This window comes from Bubalus bubalis, chromosome 12 (assembly GCF_019923935.1).
Source record: "Bubalus bubalis isolate 160015118507 breed Murrah chromosome 12, NDDB_SH_1, whole genome shotgun sequence".
Lineage (NCBI taxonomy): Eukaryota > Metazoa > Chordata > Mammalia > Artiodactyla > Bovidae > Bubalus > Bubalus bubalis.
The window spans coordinates 2,618,374-2,644,514 of NC_059168.1; the positions used below are offsets into that span (position 1 = coordinate 2,618,374).

Below are 26,141 nucleotides of genomic sequence, written 5' to 3' on the forward strand. Positions count from 1 at the left end.
CCGTCCTCCAAGCCATTGGTCCGTGGGACCATCTGCTTCACGTCCTATTGGCTCTCATATAATCCCCGCCCCCGCAGGTGAGACTTTCACCGATTGGCTGGCTTGAGTACCAGTTGCCTTGCCAACCCGCCTGGACTCCCTTACGTTTTTGCATTTATCCTGAGTGCCAGTAGGCCTCCTGGCATACATAGTGATTTCCATTTTGTGTCTGCGTTCTGGAGTAAATTTAAGGAGATAAAGTGTTTCTTCTAGTCCCCACGCAAACGTTCTAACTTCACTGCCACTCACTCACTCACTCACTCACTCCTGACTGTACGGAGGTACCAATCAAGAGGCTATAAAACTGAAAAGAGAAATAGAGAAATTTACAACTCAAGGAGCTGGAAAATTATCAAATTTATAAGAGGGGCTTAAAGAGTACTTATCAAACAACTTGACCTGATGACATTTATAAAACCAGCCAACAATGGCAGAAGACACATTCTCTTCTGTGAAAAAGAAACATTTACCAAGATAATCTGAGCCAAAAAACTCCAAACCTCCATAAATTTAAAAGAATTGAAATCACACAAAGGATATTCTCCTATCATGACGGTATTATACTAGAAATCTGTAACAAAGATTTCTGAGAAATCGCCAAATGTTTGGAAGGTAAACTCACTTTTAAATAATCTGTGAGAGAGTAGGGGTCTCTGGGGGACTTCAGCAGGTCCTCTGAGAAAGGAAACAGAGTAATCAATCCTTTACCTGTTAGTATAATCGCATCTCCAGCCCTGAAGCCAAAAAACTGAGATTCATCCCAGCTTCCATTCTCTTCCTCACCAATTCCATTACCCAACCAATAAATAACTGATGGTTTTAGTCTTAATTATTTCTCAGAGCCACCACGGCCTTTCCATCCCTCCCTTTGTCTTTCTGCCGAACAACAGCAACAAGTGTCCCAACTGTTATTCTGGCCACCATCATCAACGTGGCCATTCAAGTGATCTAAAGCATGTAGCCATGCTCTTTCCTGAGTGTCAGAGTTAAGCCAGTCCATATTGATAAAGCTATTAGAGTAGTGTCTGGCATGTTGTAAGCACTGCTTCTGTTTAGTCCCTAAGTCTTGTCCCATTCTTTGCGACCCCATGGACAGCAGCACGCCAGGCTTCCCTGTCCTTCACTGCCTCCCAGAGTTTGCTCAAACTCATGTCTATTGAGTCGGCAATGCTATCTCACCATCTCATCCTCTGCCACCTTCTTCTCCTTTTGTCTTCAATCTTTCCCAGCATCAGGGGCTTTTTCAATGAGTGGGCTCTTCACATCAGGTGGCCAAAGTGCTGAAACTTCAGCTTCAGCATCAGTCCTTCCAATGAATATTCAGTGGATTTCCTTTAGGGCTGACTGGTTTGATCTCCCTGCAGTCCAAGAATCATCCTTATTAACAGAGCCCATGACGGTTCCCAGGTGGCGCTAGTGATAAAGAATCTGCCTGCCAATGCAGGAGATGCAAGAGATAGATGCAAGTTCAATCCCTGGGTTGGTAAATTCCCCTGGAGGAGGAAAATTGCAACTCACTCCAGCATTCTTCCCTGAAAAATTTCATGGACACGAGGAGCTTGGCAGGCTACAGTTCATGGGGTTGAAAAGAGCTGGACCCAACTGAGCACACACACAAATGAGGGTTCACCATCACCTGTGAGGAAGAGATTCGGGCCCTTCAACTTAGCACACAAAGCCCTCTGCCATCTGACCCACAGCCCAGGTCCTTCATCTATATGCTCCAGTTTCCCTGTTCCCTCTTCTTTTCCCCAATCCACTTTCTCTGAAAGCCTTCCCTGACTCTCTCAGGCCCTCTGAGCTTTCAGTGTTCCAAGAACATTTCTTACACAGCATTTGCTTGTCTTCCTGATAGACTTAATCAAAGTTAAATCTTTCTTTCTTGAGCATAAATATATTTAATAGGAGATACATGACTATGAGGGCTTCCTAGGTGGCTCAGTGGTAAAGAATTTCATGGACTGTATAGTCCATGGGGTCGCAAAGAGTCAGACACAACTGAGCAACTTTCACTTTCACTTCACTTTTCAGTATTCTTGCCAAGATAATCCCATGGACAGAGAAGCCGGGCAGGCTATAGTCATGGTATCGAAAAGATTCAGATGTGACTGAAGCAGTTGAGTGCACAAACACATGAATAGGAGCCTGTTGGATGCGGGATCCACTTTTTAAAGTTAGAGTTGCCACAGCCATTGATCTTTACACAAAGCAGATGACGGGGTGATAAAACCTTAGGAATTGAATGAATCTATTTGTGTCATATCCTGGCTTTAAAATCATTCATGCCTCCAATTACCAGGAGTTAAAATTCAAACTCCCTAGTCTAACATTCAAGGCCCTGCTCAGCCTGCATCAAGTCAATCTACATGTGTCCATTACAAAGTGTGTCATCCTGAATTACGGAGCTCAATTAGCAGAGAATGTGTTTGTTGCCCCAGCAAGTCTGGGTGCTCCTGGACCACAGGGAACACATCTTACTCATTTCCTATCCCAGGCCCCACCCACTTCCTGACTCTTTAACCCATCACCCAGCACATAGTAGGGATTCTAATTGTTTTTAATAAAACGATGTCCATTGTATTTCTCTGTCAGCTGGAATTTTTTTATGGTGGTAAAATAGACATAAAATAAGATTTTCCATTTTAACCATCATTAAGTATATGATTCAGAGGCATTAACTACATTCACATTGTTGAGCAGCCTGTCAGCTGGATTTTTTGTAGATTATGTCAGGAGATCTCTCATTATAAAATTCATTACAATGAATAAAAAGGGAATAAAAGAAGGGTGTGAAAGACAAAATGCATAAATCAGACTGTTGCAAAAAGCAGAATGCTCACTAGTGAGGAATGTATCACAGGAAAAGAGGGAGACCTGGGGTTTTATAGGGGCAGGTAAACAAGGAGCCGTCACGATGAAGGCTGAAGAGAATCTTATCTGAGTCAGCGAGGAAGTGTGGAAGTGAGTCTTATCTTGGAATATTCTATAACAGAATATTCTGTAACTAACCTCCTTTAAGGTTAGTCATTTTCAGAACTCAAAATGGGGTGTGGAGGGGACACAAAAACAGGGAAGGCATTTCTTGACTGTAGCTGCTTTCCAGAATTACAGGGTTCAGACGGAGTTCAACATGTCCAGGTGTGCAGGGGAGGTGGAGGGGAAGAGAAAAAGCCATGTCGCCCTCCAGCATGGCCCTACACACACGGACGCAACTTCTGAAAGCTGGGTCAGGTCTTGAACTACCACCCTTTTGTGCTAAGTCACTTCAGTCACGTCCAATTCTTCGTGACCCTATGGACTGCAGCCTGCCAGGCTCCTCTGTCCATGGGATTTCCCAGGCAAGAATACTGGAGAAGTTTGCCACTTCCTTCTCCAGGGGATCTTCCCAACTCAGGGATCAAACCCATGTCTCTTGTGTCTCCTGTGTTGGCAGACAGATTCTTTACCACCCTTTCAGCTGTCTGAAAGGGTTAGATTCCTCTTTACTCCATGGAATCACAAGCTGGGGTTGCACATCTCCAGGGAGGGGGCATTGATGTACAAAGTGAACTGTGCATTCTGGGGTTCTGGATAATTCCTAGCTTCCTGTCTTCAAAATCAGGCAGGCACCTCCACTCAGGAGCACCTGAAAGCCTGATGCTCCCCTACTCCATGAAAGAGGCTCCAGGTGGAAGCTTGGCCCCATCCTTTCTTCTCTCTCCCATCCTTCAGTTCTTTTTTTTCTTTGAATTAAAGCATAGTTGATTCACAATATTGTGTTAGTATGACCCTTCAGTTCTAAACCTTGACATTCCATTTAAATCTCATCCAAGTCTAGGACACAGAGCAAGGTTTAACATCAGGCCTTCTATTCTTCCAGGATCAAGACCATTCCTTGATCCTCAGAAATCCAGGTTGGGCTTATCTTCAACCCTGTAGTTACATCTGACCTGGCTCCACCAGCTACATTCCCAGCAGACTCTGGAGGACAGAAAGGGACAGTAGCTCAAACATGAACCAGTGGCAATGCATAAATTTTGACTTCCCAACAAGTCATAATTTTAAATAGTCTGGAGTGCTTTTGCCATGTACAGTTGCCTGAGACTCACTCCCAGACACCTGATTCATAAGTCTGGGGTAGGGCCCAGGGGTATGGTTTCAAAAATCACCTCCCAGAGAATCTGCCCCCAGCCAATTTCCAGACCCATATCCCTCTCCAGTCTCTCATTTTAACATCACAAGGACTTGGTGTGGTGGGCAAGGCAGCCACTGCTCCACTTTCAGATGAGGACATTTGTTCTCAGTTAACCGAGTAAATTTCAAGCAGCTTACTGCACCTGAATTTAGAGATAAGAATCAGTTATTGTTCAGTCGCTCAGTTCTGTCTGACTATTTGCAACCCCGGACTGCAGCACGCCAGGCTTCCCTGTCCTTCATCATCTCCCAGAGCTTGCTCAGACTCAGGTCCATTGAGTCGGTGATGCCATCCAACCATCTCATCCTCTGTTGTCCCCTTCTCCCTTCAATCTTTCCCACCATCAGGGTCTTTTCCAATGAGTTGGCCCTTCGCATCAGGTGGCCAAAGAATCGGAGCTTCAGCTTTAGCATCAGTCCTGCCAATGAATATTCAGGACTGATTTCCTTTAGGATTGACTGGTTTGATCTCCTTGTAATCCAAGGGACTCTCAAGAGTCTTCTCCAACCCAACAGTTCAAAAGCATCAATTCTTTCTTTATGGTCCAACTTTCACATCCATACAAAACTACTGGAAAAACCATAGCTTTGACTATACTGGCCTTTGTTGGCAAAATAATGTCTCTGTTTTTTAATATGCTGTCTAGGTTGGTCATAGCTTTTCTTCCAAGGAGCAAGTGTCTTTTAATTTCATGGCTACAGTCACCATCTGCAGTAATTTTGGAGCCCCCCAAAATAAAGTCTCTCACTATGTCCATTGTTTCCCCATCTATTTGCCATAAAGTGATGGGACCAGATGCCATGATCTTAGTTTTCTGAATGTTGAGTTTTAAGCCAGTTTTTTCACTCTCTTCTTTCACTTTCATCAAGAGACTCTTTAATTCTTCTTTGCTTTCTGCCAAGAAAGCAAAGGGTGGTGTCATCTGCATATCTGAGGTTATTGATATTTCTCCCAGCAATCTTGATTCCAGCTTGTGCTTCATCCAGCCTGGCATTTTGAATGATGTACTCTGCATATGAGTTAAATAAGCAGGGTGATAATATATAGCCTTAATGTACTCCTTTCCCAATTTAGAACCAGTCTGTTGTTCCTTAGGGTCTTCCCTGTAGCTCAAATGGTAAAGAATCTGCCTGCAGTGCGGGAGACCCTGGTTCAATCCCTGGGTCAGGAAGATCCTCTGGAGAAGGGAATGGCAGTCCACTCCAGTATTCCTGCCTGGAGAACCCCATGGACAGAGGAGCCTGGCGGGCTACGGTCCGTGGACTCGCAAAGAGTCAGACACGACCGAGCAACTAACACCACTACTACTATGACTACGTTGTTCCATGTCCAATTCTAACTATTGCTTCTTGACCTGCATACAGGTTTCTCAGGAGGCAGGTAAGGTGGTTTGGTATTCCCATCTCTTTAAGAATTTTCCACAGTTTGTTATGATCCACACAGTCAAAAGCTTTGGTGTAGTCAATGAAGCAGAAGTAGATGTTTTCTGGAATTCTGTTGCTTTTTCGATGATCCAATGGATGCTGGCAATTTGATCTCTGGTTCCTTTTCTAAATCCAGTTTGACCATATGGAAGTTCTTGGTTCACGTACTGTTGAGGCTTAGCTTGGAGAATTACTTTAAAATACCCTGGGGGAATATGGTGTGTGTTCGGGCTAGGGTAGGATAGATTGAAAAAAAAAAAGGCAGCAGGATATTGATACATATTGAAACTGAGTTATGAATATATGGGGATTCCCTCTAGCTTTACAGATGTTTGACAGTTGCCATAATAAAAAGCTTTATAAAATCTCCTTTGGAGATGATTAGGAAACGTGCTGGGTATACATTTGTGTGTGTGTGTGTGTGTGGTGTTTTCTAAATTTCCTGCAGAAAATGAAAACTATGATTAGCTATAACCTGTAAAGGTCATTGTGATGCATCCAAAACAATGTTGTCATAACTAAAAAGAAAGGAGTCTACAATCTAGATAAAAGAAGACTCAAGGGATGAAAATATGTCAGGGTGTATCAATTCTGTCCAGGAGAGAGGCTATTTCCAAATGTCCTGTGTTGGATATTCAAATCAAGTCTACTAATATATTCATGAGGATTTCCCACTGAACACTCTAACCCTTTTAGCAGTTTTTAAAAATTTTTTATTTGAAGCACAATTGTTTTACAGACTCTTAGCAGTTTAATTTCTCAGTATATTAAGAAATTGAGCTTCCCAGGTGATACAGTGAGAAAGAATCCACCTGCCAATGCAGGAGACACAAGAGAAGTGGGTTCGAGTCCTTGGGTCAGTAAGATCCCCTGGAGGAGGAAATGGCAACCTGCTCTGGTATTCTTACCTGGAAAATTCCACGGACAGAGGAAGCTGGTGGACTACAGTCTATGGGGTCACAAAGAGTTGGACATGATTGAACATAGACACACATATTAAGAAATTAGTATTAGTATATTATTACATTGTAAATATTAGTATATTAGTTAAGAAATTTATATTTGGGAGCTTCTTTGGTGGCTCAGTGGTAAAGAATCTGCCTGTTAATGCAGAATAAGAGTTTGATCCTGCATCCAGGAAGATCCCATATGCCTAGGAGCAGCTAAGCCCATGCCCCACAATGACTGAGCCTGTGCTCTAGAGCCTGGGAACTGCAACTAACTACGGAACCCCACATGCCTAGAGCCTGTGCTTCCCAGTGAGAGTAGCCAGCACAATGAGAAGCCTGTGTACAAAATCAAAGAGAAGCCCCCACTTGCCGCAACTAAAGACAGTCCACAAGCAGCAATGAAGATCCAGCACAGCCAAGAATACATTAATTTAAAACAAGAAATTCATATTTGGGTTGACCACTTAGTTATGTGTTTAATTAGTGTGGCCTACCCTCCCCAATCTATTAACTCATCAGTGAATTAATAAAAGTCAGTGTCCTAAGGACCAGAACTCAGATCTGCAATGACTCAGTGAAGTGGTAGAACACCTACAGATTAGGGATGGCCTCTAGGCATCCCGAGGCCTGTTTGTCACAGAGTTGGGACATAAGTGTCATCAAGAATTGCAGGCTGGGGGTGGGGGAGGGAGGAGAACCCTGGCATATTTGAGTTGGAATGAAAACCTCTGCCCTTTTGAAACCCAGCTCCACTGTATGACCTTGGGCAAATTATATAATCTCTCTGAGCCTCAAATTCATTATCTGTAAATTGGGTGTGATGAAACTTACCACGCTGGATTGCTGACTGCATTAAACTAAAGAATGCATAAAAATGCACAAGCACCTTGCTGACTCTAAAGAGTGCCTTAAGAACAGAAATTACTATTGTTTCGAAGGCTTTGTTATGGCTTGTCCGCAGTGTTCTGGACTGTGTTCTGGTCCCTTTGGAAGAAAGTACCTCTGTCAGAGTTGCTTTCTAAATGAAGTGGAAACCACTGGCTTATTTGAGGATATTGCTCAGGGATCTGGGGTGAAGAGTGGAAGTTGTGTAATGTGCAAATTTTATCACTGGGGTTTCTAATTACAATAAGCTATAGTTTTATAGGACTTCTCTGGTAGCGCAGATGGTGAAGAATCTGCCTGTAATGCAGGAGACCAGCATTCGATCCCTGGGTTGGGGAGATCCCCTGGAGAAGGGAATGGCAACCCACTCCTGTTTTCCTTTCTGAAGAATCCCATGGAGAGGAGCCTGGTGGGCTACATACAGTCCATGGGCCCACAAAGAGTTGGACACAACTGAGCAACTAACACACGTAGCTTTGAAGGTCAAACAGCCAAGTAAAGTCTTTGTTGGGTATAATTTTCCTCATTCTCCTTCCTGTGGAAGATGGATGGATGGAGGAGCCCTGACCTCTCCAGGAGCTGGATGAGTGGGGAAGTGCTTAGGTACAGCTGAGCTACAGCTACAAGAGAAGCCATGGGAGGAGGTGGATGAGGTTGGACATTCTCATTCTGTGCAGAGAATTCAGAGCCCATCACAACAATGGCAGGCTCTTCAGGGTGACTGGGAGCCATGGGGTCTAGGGAAGCTGTCCTTTGCCTTTGGAAATCAACCTGGTTCGAAGTTCTAAGTCAGTCTGATGATGGCCATTTCCAAAGTCATGTAGAGGTTTGTTGGCTCTGGGAGGAAGCCAAGAAGTCAAGGTTAGACTAAACACTAACGGACAAAACCTGAAGATTAATGTGCAAGAAGCCCAGTTATAAAAATATGGCTCTATTTCTTTAAATTGTATTCCACTTAGAATTTCTTTAAACAACCATACACATGCATGTCTGGGTTTCCCAGGTTGTACTAGTGGTAAAGAACTCACCTGCCAATGCAGGAGATACGAGATGCAGCTTCAATCCCTGGGTGGGGAAGATCCCCTGGAGGAGGACATGGCAACCCACTCCAGTCTTCTTGCCTGGAGAATCCCATGGACAGAGGAGCCTGGCGGGCGACAGCCATAGGGTCGCAAAGAGTCAGACACGACTAAGCATCTTCGCACACATGTATGTCTGTTTTATAATAAAGATTTCTGTTTTCTGTCATGAGGACTTATGATGCCCTTTGGTTTCAACACTCCTCAGTGAAAATGACAGCTTGGAAAGCATCAGCAGTAGACACGTTTCATTTTCGGGACATGGCTCTGTTGACCTTGCCTAGCTGTATGACCTTGGGCAAGTTATTTTACCTCTTTGGGACCTGATTTTTCTATCTGTAAAAGGAGAATAATAATAATAATAACCCTATTCATGAAATTGCTATACATATTTAAATGAGAAAAGGAGTTCAAAGGGCAGTGCCTGGCACATAGAACTCACTAGATGGGAGCTTTTTTTTGTTAATAGCCTGTCCCTTCACATTTGAATTGCAATAGCAGTTTCCTCCTAGGCTTCACTGGTGGCTTAGCAGTAAAGAATCTGCCTGCCAATTCTGGAGACCTGGGTTTCAATCCCTGGTTGGGGAAGATCCCCTGGAGGAGGGCATGGCAACCCACTCCAGTATTCTTGCCTGGAGAACTCCATGGATAGAGGAGCCTGGAGGCTACAATCCATGGGACCGCACAGAGCTGGACACAACTGAGTGGCTAACACTTTCATTTTTCTGCTATATATAAACACCTAGGCCAGACTCCTAGTTGGCCCTTCCTGGTGTCCTGCCCACCCTAGGTCAACTGCTGTGGCCTAGGGTACTTTGGTTCAGGCCGGGTCAGTTGCCCACCTCCACTAGAAACCGTGAAAATGCTGGTGGGGCAGGTTCCCAGAGGAAAAGTATGAAAGTATCAGTTGCTCCGTTGTGTCTGACTCTTTGTGGCCCCATGGACTATAGCCTGCCAGGGTCCTCTGTCCATGGGATTCTCCAGGCAAGAACACTGGAGTGGGTAGTCATTCCCTTCTCCAGGGGATCTTCCTGACCCAGGGATCAGGAAGCCTGGCCTTCTACATTGTGGACATATTCTTTACCCTCTGAGCTACCAGGAAAGCACCGGAGAAAAAGGGAGGTGCCATTTCCATGAGAAGGGGAAGGAAGCTGAGCACACCAGAACAGAGGCCCACTACTACCTCTAATCTTGCCGGTCTGGCCTTTACCTTCCTCCCTTGGTTACCCAGGAAGAATCCAAGATCAAAGACTTTAAATTAGAATAGAACCTAATTATCTGATCCGGTTCCCTCAGGTTAAAGATAAAGACCCTGAGGCCTGCTAGATGAGCTGGTTGCTGAAGGCTCCACAGGTGTTTGGTGACTTGGAAGTTGTTTGAGCTCTTGGGAATAAATATCTGAAGGGCCCTCTCCTTTCTGGGTCAGGCTGGGAGCCAATAAGATTCGGGAATCAGGAACTTGGCTCACTGATCTGCTGGGCTGATTTATTGCCATGTGTGGATTATGGCACGCACTGTGGGTGTGAGGGCCATTTACAAAGAGAGTCTTCTAACTCCCACCCTCCTCATAGGCACTCCCGAAGGGAATTCCAGTGGATGCTCAGGAGCAGTGCCTGAGACTAGTGTTTTTCAAGTTGTGAATCTGTCAAGACATCAATTTAGTTGGGTCAAGATCAGATTTTTTTTTTTTTTTTAAGAAATAGAGTAGAGGAGAAATGATATCAAGGGGGCAAATATGAAACAGTTTTCTCAGTTACAATTTTACACATAAAGCTACTGGCTAAATGCTTTCCTCTCATTTCCCATCCTTGTCCCCCAGCAGTGTTTTTCCCATCCTCTTTTTAAGGAAAATCCAATTCATTCTACAAGCACATATGGAATGCTGAATATTCTGGATACAGAGATGACTATGACATAGTTTTTGCCCTTGAAGTGTTCTCGGCCCAGTGGGAATTGATCTCCAGTCCAGAGTAGGGGAGAGATGAAAATGAAGAGGGCAGAGAGTGGCGGAATACTTTGCAGAAAGACAGCCCCTGGGCAGTGGAAAGGGGGTGAGGGGGACTTTCCTGTTTTACTTTATACATCCTGTGCTATTTGAATTTATTTCAATGAACACGTATAACTCAGTTATTTTATAAGCCTAGTAAAAATATAAAAAATACACAAATGGAGAAATGAATGAAGGGTACAGTAATATGAAAGTCCTAGCCTGGGTAAAGGGAAAGAAACCAAGGTTTACAGAGCAGTGCTTAAAAACATTTTTTTTTCATTTATTTATTTGGCTGTGTGGGGTCTTCATGCAGGATCTTTAGTTACGGAGTGTGGGATCTAGTTCCTTGATCAGGGATCAAACTCAAGGCCCCCTGAATTGGGAGCTTGGAGTCTGAGCCACTGGACCACAAGGGAAGTTTCCAGAGCAAAACTTTCAAACTTGGACTTATTTGGTCCTTTTAATACATCAAGAAAAGTTTCTTGTTCATCTTTTTTTTTTTTTAATTTTTCCTCTTTTAGCTATATGAATTCTTATTCTGGATGGACATCATGGTCAACATTTTGATCATTATTATCATCAGTTTAAGCAGGTCTTCAGTCAGTAACAAAAGAGTTATTGGAAATCAGTAAAATGTTCATCTTTTTTTTTTTAATTTTCCTCTTTTAGCTATATGAATTCTTATTCTGGATAGACATCATGGTCAACATTTTGATCATTATTATCATCAGTTTAAGCAGGTCTTCAGTCTACAAAAGAGTTATTGGAAATCAGTAAAATGTTATTATGATCTTCATCTGTAAAGTGGAGAAACCAATGCCGTAAGAGGCCAAGCACTTTGCACCAGTTTACCAGCTGGTGAGGTTCAAAGCCCATGACATTCCCTCCAAGAAAGAGTCAGATACTAGGGACAATGACTCTGAAAACCACTCTTAAGTCTCTGTAAATACTCAGGGTTTGTTATCTTGCTCTTCCTAGTTTTTCTCTAGTAATGAGCCATTGCTGCTCCTAAGTCACTTCAGTCGTGTCCGACTCTGTGTGACCCCATAGACAGCAGCCCACCAGGCTCCGCCGTCCCTGGGATCCTCCAGGCAAGAACGCTGGAGTGGGTTGCCATTTCCTTCTCCAATGCATGAAAGTGAAAAGTGAAAGTGAAGTCGCTCAGTCGTGTCCGACCCTCAGCGACCCCATGGACTGCAGCCCTCCAGGCTCCCCCGTCCATGGGATTCTCCAGGCAAGAGTACTGGAGTGGGGTGCCATTGCCTTCTCCAATACTTTGTTAAAATAGTAAAGGGTCTCGGGACTGGTAGTCCAGTGGTTAAGACTTCCCCTTCCAGTGCGGGGGTGGGTGGGGGGGTGGGTTCAACCCCTGGTCTGGGGGCTGAGATCCCACATGGCTCTCTGCCAAAAAAGCATAAAACAGAAGAAATAGTGTAACAAATCGAATAAAGACTTTAAAAAAATGATCCACATCAATAAAAGGGGGGCAGTCTTTGTGTTTTGGGAGGCAGAAGGGAAAGCTTGCTATGGTTGCCAGTCCCGGGGACAGAAGGTGTCCCAGTACTTCTGAGGGGGAGGGAAGCAGGGGAGAGGGATGGGGGCAGAGGCCTGGGCCTGAGGGCCACCGTCACACCCAGCGCTGCCTGAGGTTCTCAAGGGGACCCTGGGTTAGCAGGGGCTCCCCAAGCCTGAGCTTGCGCGGTGTTAGGTCTATCTGATCAGGATCCCAGTTGAAAGCCTTGTGTCCCTCCCACCAGCCTGAGCCCTTTGGGTGACGCTCCCTGAACTTACACTCCACCAGCCTCCCTGCTTCCTTTCCCATGGGGGCCCCATGTGGTCTTGTTCAGGCCTCAGAGATCTTCCGCTCATCCTCAACTGATTTTCTCCCTCTGCAGGAAGGGAAGGGAAAGGACAAGAAGACTGGCTGGAGTTGGATGGGGAGACGTAGGGGAGCTAAGGACATCCGCACGTCCTGAAAATCCTGGCTACCTCTTTCCCATTGTCGTCGTGGTTACTGATCAGGTATTGCGCTCTCACCATGGGCCAGACTTCCTCTCACTAGGCACTCAAGGATGTCCCAGAGTCCTAGGTCATGCAAGCGATCTGTGGACAAGCCAACCCGCGAATTGGGCCTCCAGAGCTCTGCCTGAATCCCCATAGTGGGGCATCCTACCTCCCGTGTGCCTGTCCCAAAGGAGAACAACCTGTCCTATGGCAATAGGAAGCTTACCCAATGAATACAAACACTCCTCCCCCTTGCCATTCTGGCATTTGACTGCCTGTCAGGCACATCCTTTTATGGGCCTGGATCCGCTGACCTGATGTTTTCATCCACTTCTCTGGCTCAATGAAGAGTCTTTCTCACACATGGGGTCCCCATGTCCCCACTCCCTGGGATGACCTGAGTTGGGATGTGAGTCAAGGCAGCATCCAGGGACTTCCCTGGCAGTCCAGTGGTTAGGATTCTGTGCTTCCAATGCCGGGGAGCATGGGTTCAATCCCTGGTCAGGGAACTAAGATTCCACATGCCCCTAGTCGTGCCTCCCCCGAGAAAAGAGCAGCATCCAGCTAACTCCATGCTTGCTTCATCCCTCAGAGGAGGGACAACTGCCCCTTCCCTTCTGAAACAATTAAATAGAACAGATCTATCTTGAAATGCTCAGAGTTACTGTAGACTTACAGACAGTGGTGAACAGGCCATGGCATGTATTTTTTAAAATGTTAATTTATTTATTTTTGGCCTTAGCTGCAACATGCAGGATCTTTGTTGTAGTGTGCAGGCTTCTCTATAGTTGTGGTGTGAGAGCTTAGTTGCTCTGTGGCATGTTGGATCTTAGTTCCCCAACCAGGAATCAAACCTGCATCCCTTGCATTAGAAGGCAGATCCTTAACCACTGGACCCCTAGGGAAGTCCTCACAGCATGTATTGAGGATGGCCTGTGTCTCACTCTGCTTCTATCCAGGCTCTCATACCCCAGGCCCACAGCATCCCTGAGGACTCTGTCCAGCGTGGGGGCTGCGGCAGGCCTCAGGCTCTGAGTTCCACCAGCAGACGGGCAGCTGTTCTGCCTAGACCCAGAGGTTGAAGAGGGTTAAGAAACCAGCCTGGGAGGATCCCAGCCTAGGGAGTAGGGGCAGGAGACCCCAGGTCACGGATTCAAGACCTTGTTCATCAAGGATCCTCAGTGTTAGCAGAATGCCAGGTATAGAAAGGGCAATAAGCCTTTAAGGGTGTCTCCCTGCACAGGACCAGAAAGGAGTGGACTCAACTGCGGGAGCTGTAGGCATGCTAGTGCTCCTGTTTCATTTAGTTTATGTTTTTCAATTTCTCCATCTCTTCTTTTTTTTGATGTTCTTTTTCAAACCTTTATCAAGTGTAGTAGAAAAACTTTTGTATGCTGCTGCTAAGTCACTTCAGTCGTGTCCGACTCTGTGCGACCCCGTAGACGGCAGCCCACCAGGCTCCCTCGTCCCTGGGATTCTCCAGGCAAGAACACTGGAGTGGGTTGCCATTTCCTTCTCCAAAACTTTTGTATACCTATAATATAAATAGTAAGGGCTTCCCAGGTGGCACTAGTGGTAAAGAACCTGCCTGCCGATGCTGGAGACATAAGAGACTTTGGTTCAACCCCTAGGTCAGGAAGATCCGCTGGAGGAGGGCATGGCAACCCATTCTTGTATTCAAGTATTCTTGCCTGGAGAATTCCATGGACAGATAAGCCTTGCAGGCTACAGTCCATGGGGTTGCAAAGAGTCAGACACAACTGAAGCACCTGGCATGCAAGTACATATAAATACTATGTATAATATATATATATATATATATTAGAAAACTTATGAACTTTTGCCTAAAATATTAATGGCATTTTGATTCTACTTATTTGGCTTAGTATGAATAGAATGCTAGATTTCTAATTTAAAAAACAGATATGCAAGAAGAACAAAAGTTTACTATATAGCACAGGGAACTATAGGCAATATCTTGTAATAACCTAATGGAAAATAGTCTGAAAATAATATATGTGTATATATATATCCAAATCACCTTGTTGTGTACCTGAAACATTGTAATTTAACTATACTTCAATCAAATATATATATATTAAGAAAAAAATATATATTAAAAAAAATCACACACAGGAGCTGTAGACATGCTGCCATAGCGCCGGGAGAGAACTCTTCAGGCCCATGTCAAGAACAGAGTGCTTAGGGGGACTTCCCTGGCAGTCCAGCGGCTAAGACGCCCCGATCCCAATGCAGGGAGCCCAGGTTTGATTCCTGGTCTGGGAACTAGATCCTGCATGCCACTATTAAGATTAATTAATTAAGATCCCAAATGCCACAACTAAGACCCAGCTCAGTCAAATAAATAATAATAATAATAAATTAATAAAGAATGGAGTGCTTTGGGAGGCTTGGGAGGTCAGGTATCAGGACCCCTCAGAGAAGGATCCTCTCTAAACTCCTTTCTTGCAAATGGAGGAAACTCAGGTGAGTAAAGACTTCTGCCCCAGGTCTGCCCCCCAAAGGAGGAGGATTCTCATTTGCAGGTCCCTCTCTGCCATTCTCACAGCTGGTTCACAGGAGCCAGACATGGCCCAGGCCTCCTGCTCTGTACATTAAAACACCTCCATCTCCACGTGGTCCTCACCATGCTACGGGAACTCTGCAGATGAGGCAAGGTTAACTGCCCTAACCAGGGACCCAAGCCAGGCAGAGAATGAACATGGATTCCAGTCTGGGCCTCAAATACCTCTTCTGACATTTTCTGGGTTATATTGCATTTGACTTTTTCTTGGGAGTCCCTCAGACAGCAAGGAGATGAAACCAATCAATTCTAAAGGAAATCAACCTTGAATATTCATTAGAAGGACAAATGCTAAAGCTGAAGATCCAATACTTTGGCCACCTGATTCGAAGAACTGAATTATTGCAAAAGACACTGATGCTGGCAAAGACTGAAGGCAGGAGGAGAAGAGGGCGACAGAGGGTGAGATGGTTGGATGGCATCATCAACTTAATGGTCATGAGTTTGAGCAAACTCTGGGAGATGGTGAAGGACAGGGAAGCCTGGCGTGCTGCAGTCCACGAGGTCGCAGTTGGATACAGCTTAGTGACTGTACAACAACGAGTCTTGTCTTCCCTGCAGATTGAAGGCCTTGGGAGGGTAAAGAGGAATTTCTTTATTCTGTCTTTCTTCTTTCTCTCTCTCTCTTTTAAGACCGTATAAACTATTTAATAACAGATTCCTTCTCTTCCTTCATTTGCAGGACATCAAGGATTCTGGATATTGCAAAAGTTTCCCTTTAAGTTACACTGGGAACCCAGAGCAAGGCTGTATGGACCCCTGCTGGGGTAGCACAGAGAGGTGAATTTCATTTCTTGACTTCATTGGATCGGCTGTATTCACTTAATCACTGGTATGAATAAGAGCATGGATGGGTGTAATTAAATGAACTGTGGTGGTTTAGTCGCTAAGTCATGTCTGACTCTTTTGCGACCCCATGGACTGTAGCCTGCCAGGCTCCTCTGTCCATGACAGGATTTCTCAGGCAAGAATACTGGAGTGGGTTGCCATTGCCTTCTCCAGGGGCTCTTCCTGACCCAGGGATCGAAGCAGCACCTTCCGCATTAACAGGTGGATTCTTTACCACTGAGCCACCAAGGAAGACCCACCCCTTGCATTTTTAACCTAAGTATCTCGAAAGCTTCTGTTTGTTTTTCCTTCTCTTTGCTGGTTTCTGTCATTGGGCTCAGTCCATGCATAGAACGCTTCTGAGTACAGACATCTGAAAAGGGCAAAATAAATACAGCCAATTGGTTGATAATAGGATGGGAGTCTCTGAGGACCCTGGGGGAGGGCGCTGGTCCTAAAACTGGCTGGAAAGATATGAGGGCAGAAGATCCCTTGAGACTGCACTTGTTCCCAAGCGATGGCACATGTTGGTTGGAGGAGGTAGGTGGAAACAGCTGGTCAAAGGTTCTGCTTGTGTTCTGTGTTGGCCAGTGCCCACCTGAGGGTCCTGTTTTCTGAACAACTGGCAAGCTGGGCACTCCCTGTGAAATATGAAGTGAGGGACCTCCCTACAAGGGATTGCTTTAGGCTGGCCTGGGATGCCACACTCACTACCCCTGCTAACAGGGCTTATTTGAGTCAGCCTTCTGCCACCTTCCTAAACTCTATATGATTGTTCCTCTCTGTTTAGTCTCTTTCCGGCTGCTATTGATTGTTGTTTTTACTGGCAAACAGTACGCCATTATAAAAATAAACACCAGTGTTTGTGCAGAGAGACAGTGAAACGGATTTCTGTGTCTCCAGGGCCAGCAAAATCCTTGCTTCAAGACCCAGTGCTCAACTTGGTACCTGATCCTCTCATCAGCACACCTCTGTGATTATTATAAGGATGTTTGTCTGTCTTTCTCCTTCCCCCCTAACAGGAGCGGCAGCTGCGGTTGGTCTTCCCCCCACACCCTGAGTGCTTGGCACTCAATTCATAGTTGCTGACTGACACTGAGGAGGGCTGGCCAGGAAGCAGTCATTTCAGGGTTAGGCCTGGCGCCGTGCCTCTCAGCTCGTTTCCACACGCAGCTGTCCCAGCTGGTCAGTCACCACAATCTAGGGTTAGGAGTTTGGTCCCGGAAGGGCAGACAATAACATCAACAATAACAATAACAGCTACATAGTCAAAGAGCATTCCGAGTTGTCCTGTCCTGTTCCATGCCTAGGGCAGCTGTTCCCACAAGCTTAGTGAAGCGGTGCTCTGTTAGCATTTTTTGCTTTTTATTTATCGATTTGGCTGCATCAGGTCTTGGTTGCGGCATGTGCACTGTTCCCTGCGGTGCACCCGGCTTCTCTGGTTGCTTTGCGGGCTTAGGTGCCCTGCGGCATGTGAGATCTTTGTCCCTGGACCAGGGATCGAACCCACATTCCCTGCATTGGAAGGTGGACTCTTAACCAACTGGACCACCAGAGAAAGTCCCTGTGTTATCATTCTTTACCCCCATTTTACAGGTGAGGAAGCTGGGGCTGAGAGACATTCCAACTTGTCTTACTGAAGTCTCACAAGCCTGCTCTAAAGATAATAGTCTAGATGGGCCCTGATTTGTGCCCAGACACAATTTCTTCATCTGTAATATGGAAATATCTTAGGGTTGTTTCCTAGGATTAAAAAATATTATGTATTAAAATTTTTTTTGGCTGAATTGGGTCTTCATTGCGGCACAGGGCCTTCTCTAGCAGGCAAATTCTCAACCACTGGACCAACAGGGAAGTCCTTGTATGTGCTTGTTGATTGCCTGTTTTCTATCCTAGACTGCCAACTCCAGGGGGCAGGATCTTTGGCTCATTCACTGCTATATTGTTTGAGCCTGGAACAAGCGCCCGGCATGGGAGCGCTCAGTATTTGTGTCCTAAAGGAAAATGACAGACCATGCTCCTTCCATCTGCATTCCCTGCATCTGGTCCCCCAGATTTCCCCTCCACTGGCCCGAGAGATCTCTGGCCTGGTCCTGGGGGATCAACTTCTGGCCTCTGGACAAGGTGGGCAAAAGCCCCAGCAGTGCAGAGGTCAGAACAATGTCTGTGGACGTGATGACCTCCCTCAGGCCTCTGCTCTCGGATTCTCCTTTTCTTTTCTTAAAGCAGGAAAAGCAATTTTCTGGCCCGAGCACCACGTGGTGCTGCTTCGGAGGTTCTTACAGAGAAGAGTCACCGCCTCCGTTGCAGCTTTTTTGGGGAAGGGGAAGGAGCCCAGCAAGCGAGGCCAGGATAGGCTGCGGAAGGGGAACAGTGCGATAGGCAGAGCAGGTCGGCGCGGAGGACAGCAGGACCCGCCAAGAGGGCGGAAAAGCTTGCGAGGAGGAGGGCGGGGCGGAGAGCCTCCCGCTGCTCCCGCGCTCTAGCGCCACGCCACCTTAAATGCCGGACTTCCTTAAGGGAGGGCGCCCGAGCCGCGCGCCAGGGGGCGGAGCCTCCCATGCAAATGAGAGGCGTGGGTCGCGGGGCGGGGCAGATGGGGCGCTGACCTGACGTCAGGGCCGCGGCCGGGACAGTTGGCTCGGCGGCGGCGGAGCGGCAGGAGCGGCGGCGCGAGCGGGGCTGCGCGGCGGGGCGCGCGGAGCGGCGGCGGCCGAGCCGGAGCAACATGGCGCCGGTGGGCGGGGGCGGGCTCCCGGGCAGTGGACCTGCCCGAGGGCGCCTCCTCCTGGCGGCGCTGGTGCTGCTGGTGCTGCTGTGGGCGCCGGGGGTCCGCGGCCGGGGCGACCCCCAGCGGAGCGCGATCCTGGGCATGAGGCTGGCGAGCTGCAACAAATCGTGTGGGATAAACACGGATGGCATCATCTACGTGTCCGAGGGCAGCACGGTGAACCTGAGGCTGTACGGCCAGGGGCTGGACTCCTTCTCCAGCAACCTGATCTCCTTCACTGAGGTGGACAACGCCGAGACCTTCCACAACTCCACTGACTGCCCCGAGCTCACCAAGGACCTGGTCGTCCAGAAGCTGGTCAACGTGAGCCGCGGGGACACGTCGGGGATGCTGGTGGTGCTCACTAAGTTCCTCCGGAGGAGTGAGAACATGAAACTCTATGCGCTGTGCACCCGGGCGGGCGTGGACGGGCCCTGGCAGAGGTGGACGGACAAGGATTCGCTGCTCCTCATGATGGAGGAGGCTGGGAGGCTCCTGCCCCTCTGGCTGCACGTCCTCATCATTATGGTGCTGCTGGTGCTGTCAGGCATATTTTCTGGCCTCAATCTGGGGCTGATGGCCCTGGACCCCATGGAGCTGCGCATCGTGCAGAACTGTGGCACTCAGAAGGAGCGGCGCTATGCCCGCAAGATCGAGCCCATCCGTCGCAAGGGCAACTACTTGCTCTGCTCCCTGCTGCTGGGGAACGTGCTGGTCAACACCTCCCTCACCATCCTTCTAGACAACCTCATCGGGTCCGGCCTGGTGGCCGTGGCCTCCTCCACCATTGGCATTGTCATCTTCGGGGAGATCGTGCCTCAGGCCCTGTGCTCCCGGCACGGGCTGGCCGTGGGTGCCAACACGATCATCCTCACCAAATTCTTTATGCTGATCACCTTCCCCCTCAGTTACCCCATCAGCAAGCTCCTGGACTTCTTCCTGGGTCAGGAGATCCGCACCGTTTACAATCGGGAGAAGCTGATGGAGATGTTGAAGGTGACCGAGCCCTACAATGACCTCGTGAAAGAGGAGCTGAACATGATCCAGGGGGCCCTGGAACTGCGGACCAAGACGGTGGAGGATATCATGACCCAGCTGCAGGACTGCTTCATGATCCGCAGCGATGCCATCCTGGACTTTAACACCATGTCAGAGATTATGGAGAGCGGCTACACCCGCATCCCCGTGTTTGAAGACGAGCAGTCCAACATCGTCGATATCCTCTACGTCAAGGACTTGGCCTTCGTGGATCCCGATGACTGCACCCCGCTCAAGACCATCACCCGCTTCTACAACCACCCAGTGCACTTCGTCTTCCACGACACCAAGCTGGATGCCATGCTGGAGGAGTTCAAGAAGGGTAAGGCCCCAGGATGTGGCTCCCGCATCCCTCTATGCGGCACCTCGCATATCCTGACCTGTTTTGTGTCTGCTGATCTTAGCATTCCATTCGTGTGACTCTGTCCATTTGCCCAGCACTCCCTATGCCTCTGCAGAGATGGGCACTCAGGCCAGCAGAAATAGCTCTTAAGCATCTGCCAGGAACTGTGCTTTGTGCCCCAGGTGGATCCAAGCAGGGCAAGGCATACTTGCCCGCATGGGAGCAGGATGGAGTGAGGCTAATGCCTTCAAGGAGGCCAGCACCGGGGCATGGAGATTAGGGCATGGTGCTGGAGCCAGCGGGTCCTATTGGGGTCGGGTGGGGAAGGGGCTGGGGAACCCGGAAAACCTTCACAGCAGAGGGAACATTTGGGGAGATCCTTGAAAGCTGGGGAGACTTGGTCCTTGAGGCAGAGGGTACCCCTTGAGCAGAGAAGCTGAGTTGGGCAGCAGAGAATGTGCTTCTGGTTCAGCAGGTGGTTCCATTCCTGTGGGTACAGGCACTGCTGATCAGCGGTCAGTAGGGGAGAGACCGAGACACCCAGGGCCTTGGGAAGAGCCTGAAAGTCAGGGCAGCCAGTCTGCTGGGCTCTCGGAGCTCTGGAAGGTTTTGGAGCCAAGCGAACACAGTGTCACTGGAGCGCCTGGCCCACGGAAGCCAAGTTGGGAGGGCACTCACTGGCTCCCTGCCGAGAGCAATGCCAAGTAATGCTTTTGACTGTTCAGCAGAAGTGAGCAGATTAAGCTTTGGTTATTCTATCTTTCCCAGGCGCCCCACATAAGCGTCCCTCCTGTGGTCTGCTGGGTATCTTCAGTCGGCCTGGTGTTTTTTTCCTCACACGTGCTCTTGGTAGTTAGACACTTGGAGGGTTTACTCGGCAGCTTCAGCGCTCAGAGCACACACCCCTTTCCTTACTTCTAGCAAAACTTTCCTCCTGCCTCTGCCACTCCGAGTGACAGTAAACAAGCCAATTATGGAGCAAAACCCTCCTCGGCCAAAGGCGGTGAGGAGACCAAAAGGGGAGCTCTTTATAAAGGAATGGGGAAGGTCACCTAAATGCCAGAACTCTGCTTCACTCCGCACACATGGGACTCCTGCTGGCTGAGGCAAGACCTCAGCCCGTTGTTGCTCATTTCTGGAGAGCCTCAACTGGCTGGATCAGTGGGTGACAGAGTAGGATAGGGAGGAGCTGGCCTGGCAGGGATGCTGGGGTTAGAGCCAGGGTGGGGACTGGGTACCTTCCCTTTTTCAGTTTGACAGACTGACTCTCAGCATCAGAGCTGAGGAGAACTCCAGTTATATAAGCTTGAGTGGGAAACAGCCTGTAAGGTGGTCTGCAGAGGGGCTGGTAATGGCACAGCCCTGGGGGAGCTTCAGTGTGGGCAGACCCAGGAATGGGGGAACCCAGGTATCAAGTCCAAACAGAAGAGCAGGGGGACTTTGAGCTCCACCCCCACCCTGCAGCCTCTAGGCCCGGAGGACTTTTCCTATGTTGCTTGGTCAGGAGCAGGGTTGGGCCTCGCCAGGGCAGCTTCCTCCTTAACCAGCTCTGTGGTCTTTGGGACTTGCTGGTGACACAGCCGACAAGCACGTTTGCATCGTCCAGCCCGGATCTGGGTCCAACCCGTGTGGACTGGCGTGGTCAGGCGTCCCGGCCCCTGATCAGCAGGGTGGGAGCTTCCTGAATCCTGGCAGGGCCGTCTTTGGGCTCATCTTTTTTTTTAATTTAAAAAGTACCACCACTTCCTGAAGCTGGGAAAACAGAGCTAGCATCTCCGAGGGCAGAGCGGTGTTGAGTGGGGCTCTGCAGACACACACTTTAGCCCCCTGGACCCTCCTCCTTATCAAGCCTGTAGCCTGAGGCTGACGCCTGGTGGGGCTGCTGGTAGCTGTGTCGGAGCACAGGCACAGTTTGCTTCCTGCGTTGTGGGGCCCTGGGCATCACACCATCACTTCTTGGTTCCTAGTTTCAACTCATGGCCGTGCTGGGCTCCCCAGAGTGTGATCTCTCACACATCTTCTCCTCGGGCATCTAAGGCCCTCTTGGACATAGCAAATGCTCAGTGTACACCTGCAACTTACTGCCTTTTCTTTACAAATCTGGTATTTAGAAGGCTTCTTTTTTATTTCATTTTTAAAAATATTTATTTGGTTGTTCTGGGTCTCAGTTGTGGCACATGGGATCTTTCTAGTTTCTACCTGTGAAATCTTTAATTGCAGCATGTGGGATCTAGTTCCCTGACCAGGGATCGAACCCAGGTGCCTGCATTGGGAACCTGAAGTCTTAGCCCCTGAACTGCCAGGGAGGTTCCAGGCTGCTTTTCCGTTGTTATTAAGAAACACCAATGAGCCGGGTTAACACAGCGCTGTCAGCAGCACAGATATTTGAGCCGGGGTCCCTGCCTAGTCGAGCCAAGGGGCTTTTCTGTGTTCTGGGGGACCCTTCATCACCTCCAGGTTGGATGAGGGCCCTCAATCCCTCCAGAGTCTTTCCGCTGTGGGTGTGACCCTCTTTTAAGGTCATTTCATCTCCACCTCACCCACCAGCATTGTGAGTTCCTTGAGGGTTGGCATCGTGCGTACCAGCACTTTCTCCACTCATTTGCCTGGCGAAGAAACGAACAGTAAACGTTTGTTAAACAATGAGTGAGCAACAAGTGAGTGGCTCTGTCACTAGCCAGGCCGGCCTTGCTGGCCCTGAGGACACTCCCAGCCTGGAGCCTTTGTGCTGGCTGCTCCCGCAGGCGGAATGTTCTTCCCCAGACTCTGTGGCTCACTCTCCCCTCCCTTGTGTCTGCTTCATCTTCTCAGTGAGGCCTTCCTGCCACCCTTATTTAAAGCTGCAACCCCTGGTCCCTCCCTGACCTTCCTGATCTAACCTGACCCACCCTGTGCTCATTTTTCTTTTTCTCCTATCACTTTCTAACAACTGTGTGATTTACGGGTTTACATTTTTATTGTCTGACTCCTCCCACTGTACCAAAGGGCAGGTCTAAGTGTTGTTCACCCATATATCCCTGCCCATAAAATGGTTCTTGTTTAGTCCCTCAGTTGCATCAGGCTCTTGCGACTCCACAGACTGTAACCCACCAGGCTCCTCTGTCCATGGGATTTCCCAGGCAAGAATACTGGAGTGGGTTGCCATGTCCTCCTCCAGGGGATCTTCCCAACTCAGGGATTGAACCCATGTCCCCTGCATTACAGGCAGATTCTTTATCGCTGAGCCACCAGGGAAGCCCTAAAATGGTTCTTGGTACATAGTAAGAGTTTGATTAAAAAGTCACTGAAGGAACGAATGACCTGTCAGATTTGAGAATTACCCCCATTCCAGAAGTGTTAGAATTTTGAGGAGCTGATAAGGGATACAGACAAATGGGTGTGCGGTGCTGTTATCCAGGAACTTGACTGTTTCCAGCTGCACCAGGAAAGCCAGGAGGAGCTCCTGCAGAGACACATGTGTTAGAGGTTCGGGTCACAGCCTGAGAAGCAGAGTTTGGGGTCCTGGTTCCCCTTCCCTGTGCCTCAGTTTCTCAGTGCACACAGCGGTCTTTGAGCATCAGGTGCTGACATAACTTCACTCACCAGTGATAATCATGGATATGTTCTGCACACTTAGAGACAGGTGCAGAGAGTCATTGCAAGCCTGTGGCTCTGAGCTTTGCCTTGAGACTAAAGCAAGGAGGTAACAGCTTCCTGGGCTTCCCAGGTGGCTCAGCAGTAAAGAATACACCTGCCAGTTCAAGAGACATAGGAGACACAGGTTTGATTCCTGGATAGGGAAGATCCTCTGAAGGAGGAAAAGGCAGTATCCCTGCTCCAGTATTCTTATTCTTACTGGGACAATCCCGTGGACAGAGGAGCCTGTAGTCCAAGGGGTCATGAAGAGTTGAACTCGGCTGAGCATGCCCACCTGACTGCTTCCCAGTTGCTTCTGCCTCCCAACAGAAGGCAGCTGTTGCCAGGTGTTTACTGAGCCCTGTACAGTGTGTGAGACCTGGCGCCCGGTGCTGCGGGCCCCCAGAGCAAGGCCCATCAGCTGGTGGGGCCTGTCAGGCCACTGGGAGGCTCCTGCTGTTGGAACCTTGGTCCTTCTTCTCCTTGAACCTCCCCTAGAATGTTGGCAGTACCGCGTGTTGTGGTTGAGTTTGGCCACAGCTGGAAATCTGAAAACAAAGCCTCCCTGGGCTACTCCTGGCTGGCCATGTCTTTCCTTCACCACAGATGCCTGCGAAGACCCTGGAAGCACAGTAATGAATGAACTCTCCACTAGAGGGTTTGGAAGCCCCACCCCTGATTGAAACCCACCCTCCAGCTTCTGCTCTGCCCCTCCCTGCAGCTCATTCCTCCCCGCCCCAGACATTCAGCTCTTCTTTAGTCATCTTATCTTTCCCCACCCACTTTATAACCACCTAGCCCCCAATAAAGAGCTGTGTTTAAACTCTGGGTTGGTCACTGACCCCTGAGGTAACCTTAGGCCTATTACTGCTCCTTATAGATAGTGGGTTATATACTGGAGGTTATGTATTGGGTATCTATATCCTATAGATAGTGGGTTATATATTGGAGGGAAAAAGCTAGAAACTATTTCATTAAAAACTCCTCCCGTATTTCCTATGCCATTCTTCCCCAGCGGCTTAATTTTATTCCTGAAACAACTTTATAAAGGCCGGAAAGAACACTGCATAATTTTTGCTTTTGGTTCCTACCATCTGGCACACCTTAAAAGCATCTTGTTTCCCTCCGCCTGCTTGTTCTTTCATTTGCTCAACAAACATCTAATTTTTGGAATCCTGTGTGTCAGACGGTGTGCTGGCTGTTGGGAGTCAGAGGACTAACACAGCCCTGTTCACAGAAGTCGTGGTCTACGAGGGAGACAGACGTGTAAACAAAACTTAGGTAGGCACTGTGGGGCTCCCAGGAAGGCCTAGGCTTCCAGAAACTTCTGAAGTTAGAAGGACAGGATGCAGTGATTATTTCAGAGATGTCGTAGTCCGACTGGGAAGTATTTGTGAACATGTGAGGTTTTTGCCTGGGATTCAGGTTGAAGATGTTGTCATTTAAGGGAAGCGGAGGAGGGAGCAGAGCCAGTGTGGCAAGGGTTGGGGGAGGGGCAGCGGTAAAGAATAACGGGGTGACCCTTTCTGGGGCTCCAGGGTGTCTGGTGGGTCAGTGATCGTCCATACCCGCCTGGGCTTCCTGTTCACGTGCAGATGGGGCACGAACAGAACTCAGTGGGGCTGGGGTGTGGCTCTCAGTCCTAGCATGTGCTTGTTGGTCCTAGACCACCCTGAGCAGCACGAGCGCAAAGTCTACCCGGGTAGGTGTGCAGGTCAGGTGCCACGCGGGCTTGGGAGTGAGGCCCGAGTGGGGCTGAAAGGTTTGGGAGTCAGCTGAGAGCGAGCAGCACGTGTGAGGCATGGAGGAACCTGGCTGAAGCGAGCCCAGGTGTGGGATGGGACAGTCGTCAGGAGGAGCTGGGAGAGGGCAGCCTGCAGAGTGGAGATCAGAGGCAGTCCTGCACCTGGACGGCGCCACCTAGAAACAGTCTCGATCTGAGCTGGTGATTTTATCTCCAGAGGCCTCTCTGGGGGCCGGTGTATCTGAGCGAGTGAGGGAGATGCCATCGGGCAGCTGAAAAGACGCTGGCCAGACTGCCGCTTGCTTCTCTTCACTGTGAGGCTTGTAGGCACCTCGTCCCCTCGCTGGCATCGTGCAGCCCATGGACAGCTTCCACAGAGGTGCTGGGGCTGAGAGCACTTTGAGCCATCTTCTGTTTACGGACCTTTTCCTACAGCTCTTGTGTGTGTCTGGAAGGTGCTGTCTTACAGCCAGGCCCTAGTAAGAGCTGCTTAGAGCTTTACTTGTCAAAAGTCTTGTATTCCTAATTCAAAAGACCAGCTCCAGAGTTTTCCTTGACCGCTCTGGTCAGGACAGGAGGTATCGGACAGTGCACAGACATCAAACCCCAAGCCGCAGACCTGTGTCCACAGAAGTGGGCAAGAGGCAGGAGACTCCCAGGAAGTGAGGCTTGTC

General features: G+C 48.6%; 1 protein-coding gene across 4 annotated transcripts in view; it reads left to right on the top strand.

The window, feature by feature from the left end:
- The first annotated feature begins 18,584 nt into the window (after positions 1 to 18,584).
- The window catches only part of CNNM4 (cyclin and CBS domain divalent metal cation transport mediator 4), a 37,243-nt gene continuing 29,686 nt past the window's right edge, over positions 18,585 to 26,141 (top strand). For 3 of the 4 annotated variants that reach the window (XM_025260649.3, XM_025260651.3, XR_006543177.2), the window contains exon 1: positions 18,585 to 20,087. In XM_025260649.3, coding sequence (XP_025116434.2) covers positions 18,686 to 20,087 — 1,402 coding nt within the window. In that variant the 5' untranslated portion in view covers positions 18,585 to 18,685. The remainder of the gene's footprint in view (positions 20,088 to 26,141) is intronic. The other variant, XM_006059875.4, reaches the window with a different exon arrangement.